This window comes from Halichoeres trimaculatus, unplaced genomic scaffold (assembly GCF_033239565.1).
Source record: "Halichoeres trimaculatus isolate MK-OKI-2021-1 unplaced genomic scaffold, fHalTri1.1 fHalTri1_scaffold_8, whole genome shotgun sequence".
In the NCBI taxonomy this organism is placed as follows: Eukaryota; Metazoa; Chordata; class Actinopteri; order Labriformes; family Labridae; genus Halichoeres; species Halichoeres trimaculatus.
The window spans coordinates 33410149-33435961 of NW_027437186.1; the positions used below are offsets into that span (position 1 = coordinate 33410149).

Sequence of the window (25813 nt, forward strand, 5' to 3'; positions counted from 1 at the left end):
AAAAACACCCCACTGTGACATGTTCTGTTTGTTTGGGAAGAGTAGTTCACTTCATCAGCACTAAGAAGCTCACTGCTGCTCTTATCGGAGTGCCCCATTAATCATTTTTCAACACAAGTGTCTCTCTTGCTCAGTTTTTGTGTTTCCCTCTCTTCTTCCCCTCCGTTTCCCACCATCTATTGAGCAGCTTTGCGCTCTAATAACGTCATTAAGCCTCCTTAAAGGCTTTGGCCACACCCCTGTCCTGCTGTGTTCCCACTCATCTCTGCATCAGTCAGAGAGACGGGAACAACAGTGAGTCTTCCAAAAGTACAGAGGAGTAACATTTCCAAGAGCAGCCTGCTTTACACTCTGTTCTGACAAACTGAGACAAAGATCAAATTCATACACCAGAGGAAAAATAAACCATTAGCTTCAGCCTCTGTGTTGTAAAGCTTTCACAGCAGAAGAGCAGTAGTAAAGAGAGGTTTTCTATGATCACTGGTTTGCAGCGAGTACATTATGTGTGGCCTCAAATAGCACAGTTTTTCATTCCTGCTGCTGCTAGACATAAATTACATGGTAAAGCACCAAGATGTGACAATCACCACTGCTTTTGTGAGATAAGAGTGCAGGTTCAAAAGGAGCCGTGATTTTCCGGAGGAAAAATAGGTCAAGTACTGCATTTACTTTGAAATCAAAGAGAAAGCAGGGGCTGAGGAGGAGACGAGGAGAAAAAACAGTTCCTTCACCTGCTTTCAGAGTCTCTGCCAGAGGGGAGCTCAATTTTGGGCTGTTAATTTCTGCCTTATTTGACATTTTTATCAGACTTTGTTCATTTTTAACAATACTATTTGACTTTTTTAAATCTCTCTGCTTTAAAGCTTTAATTTCTCCATTCCTTTTTTCGCCTCCTTCAGTAAAATCCAGTCTGGCAACAAGCTGGTTCTGGCCATCACCACTGAAGCCTGCCAGGGGAAGGACAACTTTGTCCGCTACCTGGAGCACGTCCAGGCCGTGGTGACCGTCAACGCCAGTCGCCGGGGCGATCTCAACATCAACATGACCTCACCAATGGGAACAAAGTCCATCCTGCTGAGCCGGAGGCCCCGCGACGACGACGCCAAGGTGGGCTTCGACAAGTGGCCCTTCATGACCACCCACACTTGGGGCGAGGACCCCCGTGGGACCTGGGTGCTGGAGGTTGGCTTTCAGGGTGAGGAGCCACAGCGCGGCGTCCTGAAGGAGTGGACTCTCATGCTGCATGGAACACAAAGTGCCCCTTACATAGACCAGATAGTGCGCGATTATCAGTCCAAACTGGCCATGTCTAAAAAGGAGGAGCTGGAGGAGGAGCTGGATGAGGCTGTAGAGAGAAGTCTGAAGAGCTTGCTGAGTAAAAACAACTAAAACCCCATCTGCATGTTGTCAAATCTTTCACTTTCTCTTTCTCCCTTTCTGCAATCTTGCTCTATCTTTCTCTGAATCTCACATCCGTCGCCTCAGTTCCTCTCACTCAGTCGATCTCCTCCCTTTCGTCTACCTCTTATCTCCCTCTCTCTGCTTTCTGTTCTCAAGTGTTTCAATTAGACCCCGATCTTCAATGAATGTGTCTGTAATCGAACCATCATTCAAGTGTAACTTTTAATAACTATTCTAGAGAAATGAAACTGTATCACCTGGATTTTTACACTCTACAGAATTGTACATAGACAGAATATATAATCCACTCTTTCATGCTCTTGCTTTAACTGCCCTGCACCTCTCTTCTGCCAACTGTTGTACAGTTTGTGACTGTAAATGATTTTCTGTGTCATTCTACTTAAAGTTTATTATCTTGCAAACAGAGCAGTGATACTTCTTTCTGTTTATATTTTTATGTGACACGCACTGTTTCTATAAACAAAGAAAGGAATATGTATTTTATTTTGCAGCCTGTAGTCCTCAGTTCAGATTTCATAATCTTTGACGTATAATATAATAAATCTATTCAGCTGTTTATTAAAGCGCTTGAGTGATTTACAGCACACATAATAAAATGATTGAGTTACCGCTTTCATTACAACACCTAGAAACCCTGGTGAAGTCATAACAAGAAGCTTCTTCATTTAGCATCAAAAGTTCATCACTGACATCCTCACAAAATACTTTGAGTATTGAGTGTAATTCTTCCAAAAATATTGTTGCCAACAACTGATAACATGGTTACAAAAAGTATGAAACAAACATTGCAAAAACTGAAATCTTATCAAGCGTTTTTGTCTCATTTTAAGTAAAAATTGTCTTGTAATACTTGATAAGAGCCTCATTCAACAGATCTGTCCAGAAAAATGTCGTTTTCAGTTATTTCAAGACAAAATGAGGTCTGAATTGCTAGAAACAAGTAAAATCTGCCAATGGAACAAGAAAAATTTGCTAAAAAATTTGGTATAATTTTGATATTTGATATAGAATGATGGGTTAATAACTTTTCTCTTGTTCCATTGGCAGATATTCAGACCTCATTTTTGTCTTTAAACAAACTCAACATAAGACATTTTTCAGGACTGATCAGGTGATTGTGGCTCATATTAAGTCTAAAAAGACATTTTCTACTAAAAATAAGGCAAAAAAACTTAATAAGATTTCTTTTTTTTCCAGTGTAATTGAAATCTCTCCCACGGGTAACAGATGTTTAGCACATTTTAGCAGTTAACAAGCCTGTAATTGTAGTTTCATCAATCCCTCATGCAAGCTGCTTTTAAAGCTAAAAATATCACAATAGAAATAACAACAAACGAATATTAACTTCCAAATAGGGCAACAGAACTGTTATTATTAGCTAGCCAGCAAACACTTTAAGCTAGCTAGCTTGAAATGCTTGAATAAATGATAAAAATAATAACGACTTGGCTCACCTTTCACACTCAGCTGAAAGCTAATGTCAGCACAAGTTGTCAAATGACGTCATCACCTAATTTGCATAAAAACTCTATGTTTTAGTTATTTGTATGTAACTTAATTTGCGCTGGGGGAAAGAGGAATAGCACCATGAGCATAGACTTAATGGTTATTCGAGAGACAGAAAGTGGAAAAATAACATAGATATGTCTACAACTATAAATGAACTTTCTTCGATTCTTTGTCGTTGCGAAGCAGCGGGAGCTGATGATCAATACATGCTTTCTCATCAGAGACCAAACTCCACAAAAGTTGCTAGATTTGTAGCTAGTTGCTTTTCTGAAAAGAAAAAAAATGTCACTAGAGGAGCCTAAAAGCTGCTAAATATTGCAACAAAGTTGCTAGGTTGGCAACCTAGCAACCTAGCAGCATCACACAAAAAAAATCAACAACATGTAAAAAAAAAAAATTGTGCTACAAACCCAAAACGTTGGGTGTTTTTTCCAGAGTGGTAACATCTGAAGTTAAGCGTTTGAACATGGAACTTGGTGAGGATTTCTCAGCTTTTGCAGCCAGCCCCTGGTGGCCACTTGAGGAATTGCAGTCTTCTGCACTTTCTCATTGGGTTCTTTTTTAAATCACCTGGAGGTTGCCACTTCATACAAACTAAAGGGGAGAAAATGTGTAGCATTTGTGACACCTTGTGTCTGCCACCCCGTAGTGGCCAAAAAATAAACAAAACAATAATGTTTTGTGAGAGCAGGAAAAGAAAAGAAAAAATATTTCTGTAGTTTAAGGACAAGTAGCTGAGCAAAAAACTGTGAACAACAATGTACAAGTTCTAACGCAGAGGACAACTGCATTTAGGATTTATCCCCACAGTTTCCTGCTTAATTTTCATAAACTGTTATCTCCTCTTTTGATTTGAATATTAGGCAAAATACAAATATCACAAATATACTTTATCTTAGGGATCTTTTCCAAATTTTCTTTCCAAGGAAATACTGGATCAACATTGTAAGTGTTGTAAAACGGGGAGTTTCCTTTGACTGCTGCAGTATTTAGGTTGCCAGTGTAGCTTGAGCTTCACAGTTTGTCTGAGGTGTGAAGTGCAGGGTACATCATGTCAATCTAGAAGCAAACAGCACACAAACCACAATTTCAGTTGATGTTTGAATCTTTTTATTAATCAATATATCAAAGCAAATTAGTACACAGCAAAATTGTGCTGAGGGCAGGCAGTGGCATCCAATTAAATATCTCAAAGGGGAAAGTTGGAGTTCTACGACAGAGTTCAGAAGGGTGGCACAGCTTCTCTTCTTTTCTTGTGAATTTTATTGGTGGAGCTTCAGTTTTCATCGTACCAAGTTTTCAGACAGTAAAGGACTCGTAGCATGTGTGTGTATGTTGGATCGAACAACAACAGCAGTACTTATGGAACCAGCCAAACGTATTCTGGACGCAAGACCAGAGACTGCAAGCAAATGGAAGAGCACCGAGTATCAGAGCAGGAATGTGAACGTTGGTCTTATTACAGAAGTTTGAGGAACGGTTTTATTTATGTAGCCTGATGACAACATCAGGATTGTTCAGGACCACATCAGGCTTTGGTGGATTTGGATCTGACTCATTACCAGGTGACGTGGTTTCAATGCTTCTTCTTGCTGGACTTCTCAATCATGGTCTCCACCACCATGGAAGTCTCCTCGTAACCTTTCACCTTACGGCCATTGGAGAATTTCTCCACGGATTCCACCACCTCCACCTTCTCATAGCTCAGGGCATCAGGGGTGTAGCTGCTGGAGCTGGTGCTAGAGCTGGAGCTGGTGCTTGTACCCCGAGGAGCAGGCTTTGGAGTAGGACCAGTTGGACCTGTGTCGTCCTTGGTTTTCTTAGGTTGATCCGCAGCCGGGGTTGGATCTTTGGGACCAGAGCTTGGACCAGAGCTTGGACCAGAGCTTGGGCCAGTGCTTGGGCCAGAGCTTGGGCCAAATCCTGGGCCTGTGCTTGGGCCAGAGCTTGGGCCAGTGCTTGGGCCAAAACCTGGGCCTGTGCTTGGGCCAAAACCTGGGCCTGTGCCTGGACCAAGGCCTGGGCCGGTGCTTGGACCAGGGGGTGGAGGGCCTGGGCTTGGACCTATGGAGAAGGGCTGAGGGTCCCCGTTCTTATGTTTCCCTTTACCTCCATTGTCTACACCCCTGCTGCCCTTGTTATCGTCCTTTCCTTCCCCAGTCCTAGAAGGTTCAGTGGGACTAAGGGGCCTTGGGCCTACAAACGGTTGAGGAGGTGCAGGAGACGGTGTCCTGTGTCTGTAAGGCTCATGGGGAGGCGTTGTTTCATCTCTAATTGTGACAACAACGTGGCCAGCTGATGGTGAGGAGGTGCAGAAGCAGGGATCTGGGTAGCTGCCGTCACCGGTGACGAGAACATAACGACCCTTGGTGTAGAAGTCTGCAATTGGCTCAGGTTTCTTATATTTCCTCATTCTGTCTCTGACAATGTTACAAAGAGTGTCAAAGGCTTTGCTAATCTGGGCTCCATCTGGGACATCCTGTGGAGACACTCCTGTGAGAACAGGTCTTTGGTCAGCAGTCTTCATCCTCTCATCCTGGACTTCCTCAGATGGGTTTCCCTTAGTGTCTTCATCCTGAGCCTCTCCAGCAGCCGCGCCATTTTTGTCCTCCTGGCCGCTGTCGATCACGTCTTTTGGAGACAGCTCTTTTTTCTTGAAGACCTTCTTAGCAAGAATCTTCTGGCGGGGCTTTATGCTGGTGATATCTTGGATAGCAAGGGTGATATCTGGACACACAAGTTCATAAGTTAAAACTGATGAGTTAAGAAAACAACATTGTGCTCATAGTTTGTGTTTATATTCAGTCCCAGAAATCTGACAGTTGATTGTGACTGAATCACTAAAAGTGCCAAAGGTTGTTTCAATGGCAGCTGATAGTTGCGTACAGTAAAGTCAAAGTGACGTGTTCCCTGTGTCCTTACCTCTCCCCCTGCTTGAGGCAGAGGGTGTGTGAGTGTAGCGATAATTAGTGGTGAACAGGGTGATGGGAGTGCCAATTATCGCTGAATTCAATCTGCAGGGAAGAGAGCAGAAGAAAGCAAATGTCAAACAAATAAGTGAGCAGCATTATGTCACAGAGAAGATCCCATAAGGAAACATGCAATTGGAAAAAAAGGGTGGAAAACAGATAGCTGACTTTGAACAACACAGAAAGCTCATCTGACAAGGAAAAAACTGTCAGTAAAATATGGTTGCACAGCGCCATCTGCTGGATGATCCAGCACTCACGCTTTTATGTCAGGGGACCCTCACATCAGAGCTTTCACGAGCACAGATTTGATCCTCTGACATCAGATATACGTAGAAGGTTATGACACTGCATTGAGACATTCATGATGGAATAATTATAGGTATTACATTTGGAATTTCTTTAAACTAAAATGAGTATAGAGTTTGCGAAGGTTTCAAGTTACATTTAAACTCAGACAAGTTCTAATTACAGGTTTGCCTTCTTTTTGAGAGACTACCTTAACTTACTTTGTAGTAAGTAATTGATCCCTCAGTTTTTTCTAGGATTAAAAACGTTTCAACCTGATAACAATTTTTAAAAATACTTTAATGTACAGCCTCTTCTTTATAAGAGACTTGTGGTGCCTAAAAGACATTTTTCTGTGATGTTTTTTAACTAAGAGATGGAATTCATGAACAGCTGACATCCTAACCCCACCTTTTTCAGCAGCCTACCTGTTGTCCTCGTTCTCGATGATCCTCTTGTACCTCTCCAGCTCATTCTCCAGAGATGTCTGGTACATAGCCAGGTGGCGACACTCACTGGTGAACCTCTCCAGTGACCTTTCAGCCTCCTCGATCTCCTTGCGGAGAGATTCGATCTTCTCATTGTACATCTGGATCTCATCGTCGTAACTCTCCTGTGTGTTTTTAATGGCTTGTTCCAACACTGAGGTCTAAAAAAAGAGACAGGAACAACAGTGAAGGAAAATGAGGAAAGTGTTATCAATGAATTCAAAGGTCCTTATGGAGTTGTCTATGCCTGTCCTAGAATTTAAAAAAAAGCCAAGAAAAATGGTCACAAGGGGACAAGTACCATTGAATCTTTACCCGATACTTGGGGTGAAAAATGCAAGAAAACTGTCTTTTCAATCCAAATAAAAAGTGGTTACTGTAAAAAGAGCAAAACTTAAAAAAAAGACAGTTAAACTTTGAGAAAGTGGCTTCACTCGCTACTCCACTCTCATTGGATGGTCTTGGCTGTCATCTAGTGGTTCTCCTGCAGCAGTACAACACTAGGGCACGCAACAAGAAGACAATGAAGGCTTTGCTCTATGTGTTGTTAAAAATGTAATGTTATTTTTTTTCAACAGGAAAGGAGAAAATATAAAGAATCACTTTGACTTTTGTAATTTGTGACTGTCCTTGTTTTTCGTGAACTAACATAATTAAACAATGACTGACATCATGATTACAATAATCAGAAGATATTGCAAATCACAGCATGAGTAAAAGAAAGCCTAAGTTCCTTTAAGTTCTTTTACATACAGCTGAATTTTTGTGTATGAGTCACTTTGCTTGTTATCAGCAAAAATCTCCCACCTCAGTCTGCAGACGGTGTTTCTGAGCCTGCAGCTGACAGAGGGCGCTCTTGATGTCCTCCAGCTGTTTGTGCAGCTCTGGAACTTTCCTCTGTGCCAGCAGCTTCTCCTGCTCCTGTAAACATCGGCCACATATGAGAACATGCAGAGCAGCAGTTTGTCTTCACGTCACACACATCCAGCAAGGAAGCAGCTATTTTTTCTCATGGTTTTAAAAGCTTCGGTGAATGATTTCTAAATAAAAGATCACAAGATGTTTTATTGATTACCCACTTGTTTTAAAATCATTAAGTATTTGAAGAGTAGTGCATGCTACTTAGAAACTCAGTGAAGATAAATTTGAAGGGATAAGAGCTCAACTCTTCATAAATGTTATATCAGGTTAATAGTCGACTTGAAATTCAAGCTCTTTATAGTTCATAAAATTTAAAGGTTTTTGTTGCTGCAGAGAAACATTTGTTGTACGAGATATGATTAAGCATGTACTGACTTATTAAAAAAAAAACCTCTTCATTTCCTGTCAAACAATACAAAGGAGATACACTTCTCTACACTTTTCATGACGCATCTCAATCAGTCGTATACTCTTCATGTTCATTATATTCTCATTTGTTTGGATGTCCACAGCAAAGCTTCCAGGAACTCGTGCGCTCTGTCCTCACTCATCCATTTACACATTTTCTCTATGCAGAAGCTTAAGCCCTGAGAAATGTGTCCAATGATAACCATTTACAGACTACAGATGTGCTCACCCATTGAATTTACTTCATTATGTGTCCTCACACTCTAAAACTACTTGCCTGCACATGTGTCCATACACGTGGTCAGTATCTTTTCAGATTTGTACGCACGTGTTTGATGTAAAGAGTAGCAGATGCAGAGAGAGATAACTAATACAACAGACCGGCACACTGGTTGTATCGCTGGAGGCTTGGTGCTGGTTTATTGTTAAGTGCTGTATGCTAGGCTGTGAGCTGTATTAATGCAAGGCGGCCATCTGACAAGGATTCACGTTTCACTGCTTGTTGATTTATTAGCAACTGAAGGGAGGTTTGTAATAAAAATACAGCTGGTAAACTTTCAAGGTAAAAGAACACATTAGTCAGATGTTAGCTACCTTTCAATATCAAATGGCTAATGCTAATTAGAGGTGGTGTTAACCGTAAGCCATAATAAACACTCAAATACTTCTTTGATGAAATAAATTAAGCCAGCAAGTAAATTCTGTTAACGTTAACTTCCAGATACTACATAGCTAACTTAAATAAAGTTTGATAAAAAGGAAATACTTGTTCCTTTCCATTGAAAACAAAAAAATCTATATTTTTTTATTTTAATTTACTTCTTTAAAATATGAAAAGCTGAATCAGGAGCTTTCACTATTAGCAGCTTAGCTTTGAGCCACTTGTTTTTTCAACTGAAAAGCTGAAATTGACTCTTGCTTGAATGCAGCTTATAAAATGTTGTTTTACAAAAATAGATTTTCTCTCACATTTCTTCATTATTCTTTTTTTTCCCCTGATTTCTTAATCTCATCATTAACAAAATATGTTGAATTGTCTTGAATGTGGCAAGTCTTTTATCAAGCAAGAAACAGAAAATGTGATTCATTAACCACATAACTTACAGCCTGACACATCTTAAAGCTGTATGAGCTTCTCTTTTCTCTGATTGAAATGGAACAAACCTCACCAACCTCAGGCACATGGCAAATGTTGACTCACAACGCAAACACCATCCTCTTCTCTGACACACACACACATAATGTTATTGACTCACCTCTGAGATGCCCACTGACACGTTGGGAGAAAGGGGAAGTGTCTGGTTGATTTGCTGCAAAATGTTCACATAGGTCTGAATCTCGGCAAGGTTCTGAGAAAGAAAAGCAGAAACAAAGATTCAATACAAATGTAGATCATCCTTCAACAATCGCATTCTGCACACTTTACTCACTTTATTCAGTCAGTTCTGTCACACAGATTTAATTACTTTGCATTTCTTGCTAAGGTTGTAGGAGAGCTTAAAGGTGCCTCACAAAAAGACTTTCATCTGGCTGTAATATATATTCATAAATGGTGTTAGGTTTTCTTCAAAGTTTTTTCTAAATCCATTTGTTTGAGTATGATGTCAGACTTAATAATAAAGAGAAGAATTGTGTCCTCTTTCCAAAGGAGGATACTTTAAAGCTCAGGTTTAAAGGACGGTGTAATCATATGCACCCTTTTCTCTCCCACATCACATTGTAGCAGCAGAGCCTTTTGATGTGCTATCTCAATACCGCAAAGTCATACATTAATTCATCACCAGAAGCTTGAGGGTGATGGGTTATGTAACAGAGTAGTTTTCTTTAGTCTCAGCATCCATGTGCTAATCGTGTTGCACCTTTAAGCCATTTGTCCTGCAGAGACAGCAATATTTGAACTTTTGTCTTTATGTTCTCTTATGTTCTAGCTTTGTGCCTGCGATTACACATCCTACATTTTCTCAACAAACCTTTCCTCATTAATTGAAAAGGGTAAAGAGGTCACATGCAACACTTTTAGCACATTTGCCTTGACAAATGAGTCACAATGGTCTCAAGAAACTGATGGGCCAAAAAACATGGGAGTATGGGAAAAGTTTAATAAAGGTAGCAGAGCAATAAATTAATTTGGCTTTGAAATAATCCAGATGATCCATTCTGAGTAAAGAGGTCCAGCATTTGTTTTCCTCTGTCAGACTGCAGGGACAAGGCTAAAGAGGTTTATTCAATTTAGGTAAGTCAGTACCGAACTGTGTGTCTTTTCAATGGGCTGGGTTAAAATAAGAGTGATATTAGAATTATTGGAGCAGTAACTTCAGTGATTTTCCGGTCAACAAGTTTTTAGGTTAGTATTAGAGCTGCACGATTTGGGGAAAAGGTGCGATTTGCGATTAGGTGGAAAATATTGCGATTGCGATTGTGCTTGCGATTTAATAAAAAAGGTTGTGTCATGATGAGTCTACAGATTTGCTTGGTTATCATGGAGAAAAATCTGAATTGCATGTGCTGACATTGCGATTGCGATTGCGATATCCTCTTTTGCGATTACGTAATTGCATGTGCTGACATTGCGATTGCGATTGCGATTGCGATAATCGTGCAGCCCTAGTTAGTATGTTCTGATTATTTATCGATAACTGCACTGACCTTCCTGTGTCGATCCCTGGTTGAGTTAATGTCATCCTGAAGGAACTGAGATTGGATCTGATACTCCAGATTTCTAAGCAAAGCACTGTCAGCCTCCTGCAAGAGAAAGAAGGAGGAGAGAGAAAAAGAGTGGAGAGAATAACAAAACAGAAGCAGGTGGAAAAACACGTGTTCAGGGTACTTAAGTAATTGTGCTGGATCCATTATTTGACATGCCAGGGTTTTCAGAGATTTCAGAGACGCTACATCAACTAAAACAATCACGTCATTCATACAGGACCTTGTTTAGCTGTTCCAGGGTGCCCCGGAGCTGTTCTTGGTAATCACATTCGTTTCTGAACCTGGAAAAAAAATTGAAGCGTCTCATTTGTGAACATTCAAGAACCAAACAGTGCAACAGAACAGTTTCAATACAAGATACTGAGAACACTGACCATCAGTAACCTCTTTTATCAAATGTCCTTGATATGTTCTCACAGATTTGAATAAACAAATACATCATCACAGCTCTAAGTATGAATTGTATTAAACAGTGACTGTAGAGTTTGTTGACAGTGGAAGTTGAAAGTACTGGTCAATAACTCCCAGAACTAAACTTCTCTTTTCCTTTTAAATGAAATGTTCGCATGACACTCAATTATTTCAACTTCTTAAGTTTAATTTTACAAGGTTTTTCCGAGGTTACTCAACAGTGATGCGACCATTAAGATTGAATATGTTTATTTTACTAGAAATTCTAATTCATGTGGGGGTTATTTTCTACATTTTGCAACCATACACCAAATTTTGGGACAATCAATAAACTGTCCATCTAAAGTGTTTTTAATCCTCTCTAATAAATAAGGACTATCATGCATCTTGCTAGAGCTTAGATGACAGAAAGATCACTTGGACAGCTGCACAGATTGTGAATAAAAAGTTATTTTTTGTTTTTCCTGGTTGTTGGGCTCTCCTAAATATTTATTTGTTCCGTTTAGAAACATTTGCACACAGCTACCAGAAGGAGATATTCCCTTTGACGCACAGATAAAAACATCCACACTTACTTGCTGGTGTACTCGTCCAGCATTCGGCATGCGTCCCTCAGCTCTCGCTCCAGCTTGGCATGGTCGGAGAACAGCTCTCTCATTCGCTGTCTGTTGACTTCGATCTGCTCTGTGAAGGCCTCCTCCAGCCCGCTGGCCTCTTCCATCCGTTGCAGCGTCTCTAGTTGCTTGCGGAACACGGCGTTGCGTTGCTCCAGGACTCTGGCTCTGTTGATGTAGCGGGCAAAGCGGCTGTTGAGCTCCTGAAGGCTCTCCCAGCCCTGGATGGCTGAGATGCCTGCAGAGCATTCAGAGTCCTCTGGTTCCTCATTGAAGACATCTGAGCGCTCGTACTTTTCCTTGCGCACCTCTCGCAGGTAGCTGGTCTTGAACATGTTGGTACGATTCTCTCCTCTGGGTAGATGGTATCCCGTGGAGTGCTCGGTCCCCTTTAGCACCTTTAATGTGTGAAAACTTGGGTGCTCACCCTTGGCTGTCTCATGCTAGACTAAACGCTGCACAGCACTGGCTGCTGGCGAAATAGCCCTCAAAACCTCCCCCTGGTCATGGCCGCACACGCTGTGAACCTGGGGCCTTCCAGAGTTTATTGTTACCTTTGTGCCAGAGATTAGAGAAGCCACGCTGTTGATGACAAAGCAGAACCCCCAACACAAACAAGCGGCTGGCCCGCGAAAGCACTGGGTGGTCACACACCATTATTTCAGTTCTTAGTCAGCTGCTTTCTAGATCCCTGCTTGATATGGCAGGTTGGCACGGCAGGACACAGGGGAAATTTCGTGCAGGGTCATTCGTGAGGACTGTGGGGGACAAATACTGCCAAGTGTTGACAGACTGTGGGCATTGCACTGGAGAAAAATGATGTTTGTTTACAGACGGGTGATCAGATCAGAGAGGTGTTCAACAAAAACAACCCAGAATTCAGAAACTGAGTCATGTTTGTTGAGCACAAAAAAACAACAACTTATAATCCTGATCATAAACAGTACTATGATTGAACAAATATGCATTGACATATCAAGGCTGGTTTGTATCAAGAAAACTTATACCAATGATAAAAACACACAGGTGAAACAAGCGACTTCAAACTGTGAAGTCGGTGGAGTATTGTAAGGATCTCTTAATGCTCTTTCTCCACAAAAAGCCAACAGATTTCTAACAAACTAACTAAAAAAATATGGACAGACTCCAAAGCTTTCATCACTGAAAGGAAAAAAATGAAGGCCAGCCCGCGAACACTGATTTACATGCTTTACATTTGCTTTATTGTTCGTCTGCACGTGTAATTGGCCACATGATAATGTCTGCTGTTATCTTTTAGTGTGTATGTGACTGTGTGTCTGCCAGCTAATTAAATTCGTTTTTCTGTCTATTGTACAGAGTTTTGTCATTCCCATTAGTATTTCCATTTCTTTGCCATGACATTTAAGTGAAACGTGACTGAAAGAATGAGGAAGAGACATGGGGTCCTCTGCCTGCTCTCTGCACACTCATGTAACAGCATCATAAATGCCTCTCTGGACAGATCCAGCAAGTTGACTGTAAAACAGCTGAGTGAAACACACGTCATGGCTTTTCATCAGCACATTTCGACCCCAGCTATGCTCATGGCCCGAGGCTCAACAAGCAGGCTGCTAATGAAGCTGCCGAAGAAAAGATTAGTTAACTGCACAAAACAAGTTTAACGGTAATGAACTGTCACCAAGACAAACTTGTAATCCACTTCATCTGACGGAACAACATGGTACTTTTTTTGCTTTTTAATTGGATTTGTCAAATTGTCTCACCCTGCCCTTGGAATAAAGACTTTGCCTTTCATTACAGATTTTTTTTTTTTTTTACAGTGATTGGACATTATCTCTGAACAAGTCAATGGGTGATATTTGTGGAGTTTTTTTCCTATTGTGCCAAAACAGCCATCAAGGAAAAGCTATTAAGATCAGGCATGTTCCCCCCTAAGCTGAGCTTGAGTGAATCTCCGGTTGAACACATGAATCTAAACCCCAATAATCCCTGAAGTAAACCACTCCATCATCAGGCATGTGGTGGCATGAACCCACATCCTCATGGGATTTTCCTCACATTGAAATGCTCTTTATCAAACATTTAAGAAGCAGCATCGTAGATTATTTTAGTTATTTTTAGGCCTGTCACGATAACGATAGTTTTCCAAAATATTATTGCAGATAAACGATATTATTTAGATTTTTTTTTCCATTTTTTCATTGATTAATTATGATAAATGGAATAATAAAGTGAGTACACCATATCAAAAGCAAGAAACTTTAATTTCTTAAGAGTATTTAACTGAAATTAAAAGGTCAGGATCTTTTGAATAAAATAAATTAAACAAAAATTATAATAAATTTAACAAACAAGAAAGAGAAAAAAAATACAATGTCAATGAAAATAATTAATACTAATCAAAAACAATAAAACATAGACCCTGTCTATAAAGAAAAAACGAAACTCCAAAAAAAAACAAAAAAACAATAACTTATAATAATTCAATAACACTTTGCAAACCAAAAGCCTCAGTAAGAGCGGATTGTCAAAGAACAAGGCTCCGCTGCACCTCCCCTTCTTCTTCTTCTTTGTCACCACTATTTTCAAACAAATGCAACATATCAGCTCGTTGATGTTCATGAGCTCACACTTTGTTCATTCTGATAAAAAACAAAATATTCCCACACTGGGACTGTGGCAGGCGACTTAAGAACCGTATCTTTCGTGCCATCACTCATATTAGCGTGTGTTTCCTTCTTACCCCTCAGGACGCTCGCTTCAGCTCTCTCCCTGTGTGCGTGCAAGCAACCCTGTCTTCACCCCAAAGATCGCATTTTTGACAGATGTTCACTCCGCTATAAATCGGCTATAGAATCTATGCACCCCGATGTTAGGAAAGATAGACGTAGTGAGCCATCTTCTCATTCAGCCTCTTTGGTGGAAAGAGAGGAGGAAAACAAACATGCATGCACGTGTCAGTTTATCGAGGCTGGCAAACTTACCGAGGACGTTTTCATTTATCGTTCGGTTAATCGATTTATTGATTATCGTGACAGGCCTAGTTATATTTTACATAGCTTATACAGTGTATTGTTTTCTTTCACTCAAATACAACTACACTGCAAAAACTAAAATATTATCCAGTGTTTTTATCTTATTTGAAGTAAAAATTGTCTGATTATACTCAATATGAGCCTCATTCAACTGATCAGTTATTTAAAGACAAAAATGAGGTCTGAATTGCTTGAAACAAGTAAAGAAATCTGCTAATGAAACAAGGGAAAAGTTTCTTGTATATACTAAATTTGATTTTTTTTTCTTCTTGTATTTTTATTATTAAAAACTTGGGGAGGTATCTTGGATAGCCCACCTTACGTTTTTTTTTTTTTGTTGTTGTTGTTGTTTTTTGTACCTCTCCAGCACTTCCTTGCATTTCTTTTCTATGCCAACGTAACTGTTTCTAACTTTTGGTGCAAATAAAATAAAATAAATGAATACAAATGTTGAGAAGTTATTTTAGTATTAAGCAAATTTTCAAGCAAATTTTCTTATTACATTGGCAGATTTTTTTTACTTGTTATGAGCAATTCAGATCTCATTTTTGTCTTTAAATGAATTGAAAGAAAAAAACATTTGAATGAATTTGAGTGAATGCGGCTCATATTGAGTATAATAAGACAATCTTTTACTTCAAATAAGACAAAAAAACACTTGATAAGATTTCTTTTTTTTTTTTTTTTGCAGTGTAAGATTTTATTCTGATATGACACCTGGATCACCACGAAAAGAAAGGGGATTCTGAAAAAACTGGTGAGAGATGTAAAATGTTAAGTAGAAACTGTCTTCAATGAGCAGATTCAACATTTGACTTTCACAAAATGCCTCAGCTAAGATTTAAAGCTCATAAATAAAAATGTATTCGTATGGATTCTTTTTCATGGCTTCTTATTCCCCCATAAAGTTGTCACCTATAAACCACCTGAATAGCCGTCCTTCCTCACGCACAGACCATAGATTAAAGGTCTTGTTTGGAGCAAATTGTTGATGGTTGTGTGAGAACATAAGTATCAAGCTGCTCCCTATTTTCTATCTATATTCATCGGTTACGACTGGCAGTAAATTTGAGGCTTAGGTGAGATTAGAAAGCTGTCCAGGGTTGGAAATGAGAGCTGAGTGTTTATCCCCCTGATCGAGAGCAGAAGTGACAGACACTAGCAAGGCCAAGCATGTAGCACCTTATGTTTAGAGGGTGATATAAGAAATAATAGGAACATGCAAAGTCCCTTTTCTTCACCTCTTATGGGCTGAGGAAGTGGTTGTGTTCAGGCTTCAAAGTAGAAAGCAACTTCTCTCTCATCCTGTGCCCATTGCAGGGCCATTTGTGTCTCTTATTCTCCTTCATTATGTTCAAACTGCATTGACTCTATCAGGCAGCTCTTTGCACTTACTGCACTGGGAGACAACACAGAAAGCCATTTGGCAGCTATTGACAGATGATTGTCAGAGGTGAGGAAAAGACAAGTAATGCCAGCCTCCTATCACAATAAGGGATTGATCCTACAGGGCCATCAGTGCTGTGTGTGTGTGGGTTTATCTGCGGTTCAGGCTGGTTGATCACAGAGATATAGAGCAAACAGCTTCTCAAGACAATGTCTTTGCATCGAACGCTTTCGAAAACAGAGCAAACAATGCTCCCCAATTCCTTCTTAAGCTTTGCAAGCCAGAAATAAACAAGTGAATGCCATCACAAGCTTGTCCCTGACATTTATTTTTTTCTCCCAAAGCTCCTTTGAAATCCATGTTAGCCACAGAAATGGATGTGAACAACAAACAGCTTTTTTTTTAATTTTGCTTTTTCGTTTTCTCCTTTTCCCCAATACCTGCATGATGTTATTAGGGATCACGGCTCAATTATTCACACCTTCCACTCACTCACGAGTGCACTGCGATGGAGTGATGGCTGAGGTAATCACTAGGTGTAAAATATGCACATCTGATATGCATTTTGAATCTATGTGACATAAGAAATTAGGCTGCTGGAGAAAAAACAATCCTCAAACAATGACCCCAAGACTAAATTAAATCAATATATCACATAATATATTATACAATACCATTATGCAGCAGATTACCAAAGGTGCAAATGGGTAAAATTCAGCTCAAAGATTTAAAATATTTTACAAAAGCTACAAAAAGTCAAACAGTTTTAACCTGCTGTTAAAGTGATACTCCGGGATGGAACAAGTTGGGTCCTTTCACAAGATTTAGGGCAGAAATGACCCCTGCAGCAGTGTTTTTGTGCAGCAGAAGCCCAGAGCGCACGCACCAAACACCCCCTCCCTGCTCGTCTGCCAGTTTCCTCTGCACTCAGACGGGGCCATATTTTACTTGATCATAAACACAAATAAACGGACTCCCACCGAAAAAATCTGATATCGGTCTGCATTCACGCTTTAGAGAATTTTCAGCGTGTTACTTTTCACACAAAAACACAGCTGGTTCTCATCGTGTCTCTTTGTCCTGGCAGACTACCTGCGTGCTGACTGATACACTAGGGGGCGAGCGCCAGCTGTGGCTCTGCAGCAGAGGTAGCGCCATTTTACGACACGATGAGAACTAGAGCCTTATTTAGCGGTGTTTTTGTGTGGAAGTAACAATAGAAGTATAGAAGAAGAGGGCAGATGTCTGCAAAGCACACCTAGCTTTCTCTGTATGTTGATGTATGGTATAAGGTTTTCTTTCAATGTGCAATACAGGTGGTTTCAAACTAAATTGACTAATGTCTTTCAGCTCTCATGGGATTGAGGAAATTGTATGGCTTATTTAAGAGGGGCATTACCATAGACTGCGTAAGGGATCACTGCAACCTCAAGAGGTTGTTGACCAAAGGGCATTGACATTCACCAGAGCCATCAGGCTGATGAGTTCTCACATAAACACAAGAAACACACGTGATCCCCTCCAGCACATGTAACAAAAAAAGACAAGCAAGCCCACACAATCACTGAAATTGAATGAAATTAAAAAACAAGAGGAATGGGAGGTAATAGGTAAACATCAGGTCTCAGTCATTCAAAGTGATAAGCCGAGCTTTTACCCTCGTAATAGTTTGACGCACATCTCAGGGTCAGTGTGGTTGGATGCCAACCTTGTTAAAACTGAACCTTAAAAACTGGAGCAGTTGCACAAGCTACTAATTGTTGTTACTTGGCTTTTATGAGAAAGAGATGTGTACAATATTTTACTCAGAAGTTATTCATTTAGAGACTAAGCCAAAACAAGACTAAAATAAAGAAAAAATATTAAATTTCTTCAACTAATCTATCACCGCTGGCTGTTAAGTGTTACAGCTACATGGCTTTGCTATTTTGCTGCCATCACATCTTTACTCATCTCAAAGGTAACAGTTTACATTTATAACATTTATTAAAGTCACTTCACCAAATTTGAATTATTCTAAACCATATGTGGAATTTATAGAAGCGTTTTTCCATCAGCACTACTCTACTTCCCAAAACTGAAAACCAGCGTAGCATACATAAAAACAGACCCACCGAAAATTAGTACTCAGGCAGAAACCTCCAATCTAAAAATATGAGGAAATGCAGAAGTGATAGACAAAAGAAAAGAAAAAAAAGGTCAAAAAATGTCCTTTGTTGAGTGCCCGCTTGAGGCTGACTCTGGAATTACTAGAATCCACGTTCACACCAAGCTAAAACCAACAACAAAAAAACTTTTTTAAATACAGTAGAAAGAAACATGTTTACAGCCTAATACAAAAATGTCTTACATCTGGACAGCTCATTTCTCTATTAGAACACACTGTAAGGAATTTCACGTGGTTTGCTAGAGCTTAAAAGATCTGAGTTTCTTATAATAGATAAGTCAACTGGGTGCATTGACTATAAACTACGTTTCCCATAATACCTAATGATTATGTTTCCACTAGATTACTGTGTTTTCTCATCATTGCCATTTTCTGAACTAGGGAAATTGAGAAATACAAAATATGATCTCAAAATGTCCAGGAAGAAAAAAGTAAATGCAGATGGTAGGCTGCTTCAAGAAAGATGGGAAGGTGAATATATGTTTGTCCTTCAAGGAGAAAAAAAACAGTATGTCTTTTGTGTTATGAGGCTTGGCAGTTGTCAGTGAGTACAATCAACATCTGCAATTTTAAAACCAAACACTGAGCTAAGTATGACAAAGTGAGCCTTCAAGAAAACAACAAATAGTGCAAGATTTAGAATGAAAACTACAATTGCCTCAGGATATGTTCAAGAAAAAACAACGCAGCAGTGAAAGCTAGCTTTATTGTGGCTAAAGAAATTTGCGGCTAAAAGTCTTTTTCAGAGGGTGTCTGTTAGGAAGCAGTAGCTGCATTTATTTTAAATTAGATTTAGCTATATTTTATATTGTCTTAAAATTACATTTGACCCTCTGAGGGCAACCAATATGCTGATGTGACCCTCAGTGAAAATGAGTTTGACACCCCTGGTTTAAGATGACAAGTTTATCTGGCCATGGATTGGCTTCAAAACTCTGTACCAGAAACGGATGTGTGACGTCACTGAGACTACGTCCATTTAATATAAATTCTATGGTCCAAACCTGAGATGTTCCTGAATTCAGGGAGCTGCAATCTTCCATGGTAGCATTTCGTCCTTTTCCTGTTGATGCATCCTTTGAGGCCCAGCTTGCCTCAAGATTTATCCAGATTCTGTGTGGTCATGCAGGTACGGAGAACACTTTTAATATAATTACTCTTACTGAAAATTCAACTAGTATTGAACATGTGTAAAAATAAAAGAAGCCTTTCTGGGTTGAGACTCCAAAAGAATCATGAAAATAATTGGTTGCGTTACTAGACATTTGCTATGTTAGCTATAGCCAGCTAGCTACCTGTTGCTAACATCGGAATTGTAAACCAAAGGTTTAACACTAAAAACAATTTACTCACAGCTTTTCCTGCAGCCTGTAGTCAGTGAATGTGGATATCCTGCCATTTTACCCTCGCTTTCACTGTTGGTTTTGAGAAAATGTAAAGGTTAACAACGCTTTAGTGCAGAGACCGTCACTTTAAATTGATGGACAGTGATTCAGCCGTTGAACTTTTAACCCTATTAGCCCTCGCGACAACCCACACGCGCACGTGCACTTGCCCGTCTTGCAGCTGCTGATGGACGCGTGACGTAGTGTCTCCAACGTGTCATTGTTGCTCAGTGGAGGTGGCAGAAGCAGATGCAAGTCTCTCAGATGAGCCAGAGAGGGGGAGAGGAGAGGAACATCTTCACCGCTTCAAAGCTCAGAGAGTCACATGCGGCGACACACCGTCTCCACCGCTGGGACTGTCAGAAAATAAACACTTTGGAAACTGAGTTATTCTAAATTAACCGGGAAAATCACAAAACTGTCCACAACGTCTAGTGGTAAGTCCAAAATATTTTGTTTTGATATTTTGATATTTTTTCGTGATTTAATATGATTATTTATGAGGATAATACTGCATGAAAACAAGCCAGTTAGTGTGTAGTGTGTTTGTTATGCAGCAAGCTTTACTTAGTTTTTACATATCTGGTGTTAAGTAATGTGATGCATATTTTCATTGAGACTGATTTCTGTGTAAGTGTTTAATTTTACCTCATACACATGTAGAAAAGGTTAATTGGCCACTTTTGCAGCATATTATATCCTGTCTCTACACTGAGCCAGGTCTGTGATGTACGCTGGCTGCAAAGTGACAAGATCCCCATAAATTGCGTCTTTCCTTGACTCAGTGACCTAATCTACTAACAGTTTTCATCAAAAGTACCACAGTGCTGTCAAACCTGAAGAAAGGAGAATATATATGGTGTTTTTATGATACATTGTTGACATGCATAAATAAAACTGACATTGGCACTTTCTGTTCCAGGTGAAGATGTGCTGCTCTGCTTGAGGAGGATTCTTTGGCAGCTATTTCTTTGGATCAAATTTTTCATCAAGCTTCACTTTTTTCTTCATTTCCTGCTCAAAACAAAGTGTGTCTGAAGACATGGAGGACTCCAACATTAGCCACATAGAAATAGATTTTACAGGAAGTCTCCCAGCATTAACACTGGATCATTATATGGACACAGATGATCTTGACTACGGTATCCCACCTGAAGATATCCCAGACACCACACAGGGTCAGGCTTTCTTCGTGGCCACCATTGTCATCGGTGTGGTTCTTGTCTGCATTGTGCTAGTGTGTGGGTTGGGAAACTTCATATTCATCGCCACGCTAACACGGTACAAAAAACTCCGCAACCTCACCAACCTGCTCATCGCCAACCTGGCCATCTCAGACTTCATCGTGGCAGTGGTGTGCTGCCCGTTCCTGGTGGACTACTATGTGGTGAAACAGCTCTCCTGGGATCATGGGCTGGTGCTGTGCGCCTCTGTAAACTACCTGAGGACGGTGTCACTCTACGTGTCTACAAATGCTTTGCTTGCCATCGCAGTTGACAGGTGGGTCCGTTATTTCTTTCATTTCTGTGAGTCAGTGTGCTCGGTTGTGTAAGCCACAATTTCTAAGGGATTTACCAGTGAAATCATTTCATAAAGCTTTCATGTTTTATCAGTCAGTAGAATTTATTTCACCACATCAAAAAATCTTACACAACTGTTGCATCATGACAGCACAGCAATGGTGTGACAGTAGGATATAGAATCCCCTCTGTGGCACATCACGTCTTCATACATAATTTTCATATGATTCATTTTAAGTTTGAAGTAAATCTAAAAAAAATCCCCAGAAATTAGTCTTCTTGTACATCTGTTTACCATGCAACAGGTCAAAAAATTAGTTTATCCTCAACCATCTTTCTGTTCCGCCCACTTAATCTCGAGAGAGGCTCTTGTTTTCTATAAGCAATAGACGCCATGTATGCTCCTCTACACCCAAAAGAAACTGGAACTGAATCTGTCATTATGTCAGGACTCATAACAACCACAATAAATATTTTTTGCAATCTTAATTTACACTGAGTTTATATTCCATCCATTTTGGCAACAAAATGTGTGCACAAAGGTTTGTTAGAGCCTTGTGTCTGTTATTTCATTTTTCCCTCCTGTTTGGCATGCAAATGCATCATTTTTCCCAACCTCAAAAATGCAATCACTGGCCTATTATGAACACTGATTACCTGCCCACTCCACGATCTTTGCACTGGATGAATATGAAACTGCCACTCTGCCACAGCATTCCAATGAAAATTGATCATTCATCAATCCAACATATGTGGGCAGTGAGAAATGAATCTTGCATACCAATATGAATTGAACGTACTTACAAAGAAACAGAGTTGAATGGCAACTCTATAGTATTTGTGCATTTTTACAACAAGATACAATTTTGATCTAAAGAAAGTTTCAAACTTTAGTGAGTATAGTAAGTTCTTTTCTCATCCCGTCTTTGAACAATCGATTTCTGTCTCAGAAGAAAAACTTTTTAATGGTTATTGTTTTTATACAGTGTGATGACACTGCACTATAGTAAACACATTAACATAGACACCTGCGTTAATGTATGTAGGACATAAAGCTCTTCACAAAGGTGTCAAGATGTTTCCCAGAGACTGCTGATGAGGCTGGATTATGAATCTGTAGTGCGCCAAAGTGATGATTATAAGTTACTGTTAAATCAATACCTCCCTGCAATTGTGTGGATTTATTGGTGCTCACAACAGGCAGCAGGAAACTGTGAGCAGCTTTAATCAGTGAATCTTCTGGCTCCTGACGTCTTCTTTGTGGAAAGTAGTCTGTGTTTGAAAGTGTATAAAAGTAAATGTTAGAGTGACATTGGGTCTTTGAAAGGTGAAGTCTTTACATGTACAACATCATTTACAAAAGATTAGTTTTAGATTAGTACGCCTTGAATAAGTACTAAGTTAAACCCGAGCTCCGGACATTTAATTCATGTTTTTCCAAAATAAGCATTCTTCAAAAGCCCTTTTAATAGCCTGGGATGTAATATTTTATATCTCATATTTTTATGAAAATTACCTACAAATTAAGATTTTGGATGTAATAGAGAGTTAAAACTGGCAATAAACTGTCAGAATTTAATACTCATGCCTCAATATGAGCTACTTATTGTTTTTTTTTATGCCCATAATTTCTGCAGCAGGTGGGCAACAAATTGAGCAATTAAATACAATTTCTACCTGTATGAAAATCTCCTTCACTGTATAACACAGCACTGTTATTAAATCTAATCTACCATAAGTGACTGCAGCTGTTTGGCTGAATTTATAAAATTAAAGCCTGCTAGAATAGACGGTCTGATTCAATTTATGATTCTTTTCTTTGCCCTTTCCAGGTACATGGCTATAGTCCATCCACTGAAACCTCGTATGAAGTATCAAACAGCTTACTGCCTGATTACAGGAGTCTGGATAGTCCCCATCCTGATATCTATCCCCTCTGCTTACTTTGCCTCTGTGACCCCGTACCCCCATGGTGGATCCTCCTCAGCCGCTCACAAAGTCTTCTGTGCTCAGATCTGGCCTGTGGACCAACAGATCTACTACCGCTCCTACTTCCTGTTTGTTTTTGCCCTGGAGTTTGTCGGGCCTGTCATCATCATGGCGATGTGTTATGCCCAAATCTCCCGCGAGCTGTGGTTCAAGAACGTCCCAGGTTTCCAGACAGAACAGATCAGGAAGAGGCTGCGGTGTCGCCGTAAAACCGTGATGGTTCTGATCATGATTCTGACCGCTTACATCCTGTGCTGGGCACCGTACTACGGCTTCGCCATCCTGCGAGATTTCTTCCCAACGCTTATTTCCCGCCAGAAGAACTCACTGGTGGCTTTCTACATCATTGAGTGCATTACCATGAGCAACAGCATGATAAATACCTTCTGTTTTGTTAGCGTCAAAAACAACACGATAAAGTACTTAAAGAAAATTGTGCTGCTGCGCTGGAAGTCAAAGTATGCTCCAGGGAAGACAGTGGATGAGATGGATATGAGGACCTGCTCCATACCTGTGACGGAGGAGATTGAATGTATTCACCTGAGATGAAGGATGAGAACATGCAACACAACAGCCGTTGTCATTCAAAATGTACATTTGTATATCAAGTGTATAGAATCACAAACAGTAAGAGGTGACTGATTTAATGTTCCAGCTGTAAATACTCCTGTGCATAGAGCCATGAGCGGATTTGAGTGTTATATGAGTAAACCCTGTTCTTATGTATCAGAGGGATCTGTTCTCTGCTTGCCCATTTATAAAACTCCGCTTTCTACCTTTTACAAGAGCTGCCTCTTAAAGGTTTGCTTTCAAGGAGAGTAGAAGATACCTAAACAATACTAATTTACAGGATAGCAGGAAAAGATTTCTGTGATTCTTGCCTTTGTTTATGGGATAGCTGTAAAGAGACAGGAAATGTGCTGACGTGTATAGAGTGAATGACATTCAGCAAATAGTTACGGGCCAAATGCCGAACCAGGGAGACTACTGCAATGAGAATTGCAGCCACAATACTGAAAGCCCGGATGAGCTGAGTTTATTTAAAAATCTTGAGGAAACTGGTTGCCTTAAAAAAATCAAGTAATGTATAATGAAAACCAATTCAGTTTTTAATTAGAACAAACTTCATGCAGAGTTCTTTTAACTTAAAACCTTTTGCAAAGGCAATTGCTTTGCATGAATATAAAAAATAAAATTTTAAGTCCATTGCACTAGATTATTAGTTGATTTAACTAAAATAATTAAGGCAACTTAATGTTTTCAAAATGTGTTATATTGTTGCAGCAGAAGACTCTAATAAATAAATAGAGATAACAAAATTTATTCATTCATTTTCCGAACCGCTTATCCTATTCAGAGTCGAGGGTGGGTGGAGCCTATCCCAGCTGTCATTGGGTGAGAGGCGGGGTACACCCTGGACTGGTCGCCAGCCAATCACAGGGCTGACACACAGACAGACAACCATTCACACACACACTCACACCGAGGGATAATTTAGAGTGACCAATTAACCTGATGAGCATGTTTTTGGACTGTGGGAGGAAGCCGGAGTATCCGGAGAGAACCCACGCACGCAAGCTCCTCACAGAAAGGCCCACTGGCTAAGCTGGGAATAGACCTTCTTGCAGACCTAAAAGAGATAGCAAAATGTCTTTTTCTTATTCTGTTTTATTTCAGAATGTTTAATTTCAAACAATCTTGAGAATCAAAGAAAATGCCTTGCTTTACAAATCCATGAAAGTTTTTTCAACAAGATTTTCAACATTTCTATTTATGACAGTTACCACTGACACACTCATGATGCTGAGAAAACAGACTTAATGATCCATAGGATGAAGTTGTAGAGACGATTAAAAAAAAAATGATTGTGTGATAGTAGATTTTATTACAATTTATGACAGATAAACTCTGCAGAAGCTTTAATCATGAAACAGTAATGCAACAATTTTCAATCTTTTCCTTTTTCTCACACTTTCGATGAAGGATAAACTAATGTGCTCGCAGAATTATTGATATTCTTATACTCGTTACTCAGCATCAGCACACCTGTTAAAGTGAGCGTAACGACAAGCAAATGTTCTCAGAGCTTTCTGGACTTTTTAAAGTTTTAAAAAACTTAAGCAATGTGCTTCACTACCTCCCAAACAACAGATCAGAAGAAAGCCATGTGTTTGCAACAATTTAACGCAACATGAGCATGGTGTATAAACCATAAAACACTCAAAGACATTGATTTGAGGCATTTAACTTAAATTCATTCACACATTCAACTATGTCTGCAAATAAGTAGAAAATAATTCGCATTTTAAAGTAATTTTAAATGATTCAAATCTTTTAATTACATACAAAGTCTGGGTTTACAGGGTAGGCCAACCAACACCTCTGAGAAAGTCTGTAATTATGTCACAGTTTAAAAAGAAAGGCTGTTTAGGTGATGTAAGAATGTAAATATTGTGCATTTATGTGACTTTGTCACTCTGTTTTTGTGAAATGTAATGTGTAGCAGATGAATACTATGTATTTTAAAAGACTTAACAGCTGTCACTGTCATCCTGATCCATGACACTGAACACCGTTAGTGCAAAATCTCTGTTTAACTGTTATTTATTAAT

General features: G+C 39.6%; 3 protein-coding genes across 4 annotated transcripts in view; 2 read left to right on the plus strand and 1 right to left on the minus strand.

Moving 5' to 3' along the window:
- pcsk2 (proprotein convertase subtilisin/kexin type 2) overlaps positions 1–1985 on the plus strand; it is a 48681-nt gene extending 46696 nt beyond the window's left edge. The window contains exon 12 of the mRNA XM_074676507.1: positions 900–1985. Within this exon, the coding sequence (XP_074532608.1) occupies positions 900–1389 (490 nt within the window). The 3' untranslated portion in view covers positions 1390–1985. The remainder of the gene's footprint in view (positions 1–899) is intronic.
- Positions 1986–4097: 2112 nt separating this feature from the next.
- Positions 4098–19413, minus strand: bfsp1 (beaded filament structural protein 1). Of its 2 annotated transcripts, none has more exons than XM_074675948.1 (9): positions 19312–19413; positions 11698–12494; positions 10932–10992; positions 10652–10747; positions 9262–9354; positions 7484–7597; positions 6617–6837; positions 5854–5945; positions 4098–5658 (listed from the first exon to the last, which is right to left on the minus strand). In XM_074675948.1, the coding sequence occupies exons 2-9, from the start codon at positions 12069–12071 to the stop codon at positions 4508–4510; spliced, it is 2202 nt and encodes a 733-aa protein (XP_074532049.1). In that variant the 5' UTR covers positions 12072–12494; positions 19312–19413; the 3' UTR covers positions 4098–4507. The 2 variants fall into 2 exon arrangements, with proteins under 2 accessions (XP_074532049.1, XP_074532048.1); XM_074675947.1 differs by having other exon boundaries at positions 11698–12542.
- Positions 19414–19921: 508 nt separating this feature from the next.
- On the plus strand, positions 19922–25813 carry prokr1b (prokineticin receptor 1b). Its single transcript, XM_074675985.1, has 3 exons — positions 19922–20129; positions 20615–21192; positions 23045–25813. The coding sequence occupies exons 2-3, from the start codon at positions 20735–20737 to the stop codon at positions 23748–23750; spliced, it is 1164 nt and encodes a 387-aa protein (XP_074532086.1). The 5' UTR covers positions 19922–20129; positions 20615–20734; the 3' UTR covers positions 23751–25813.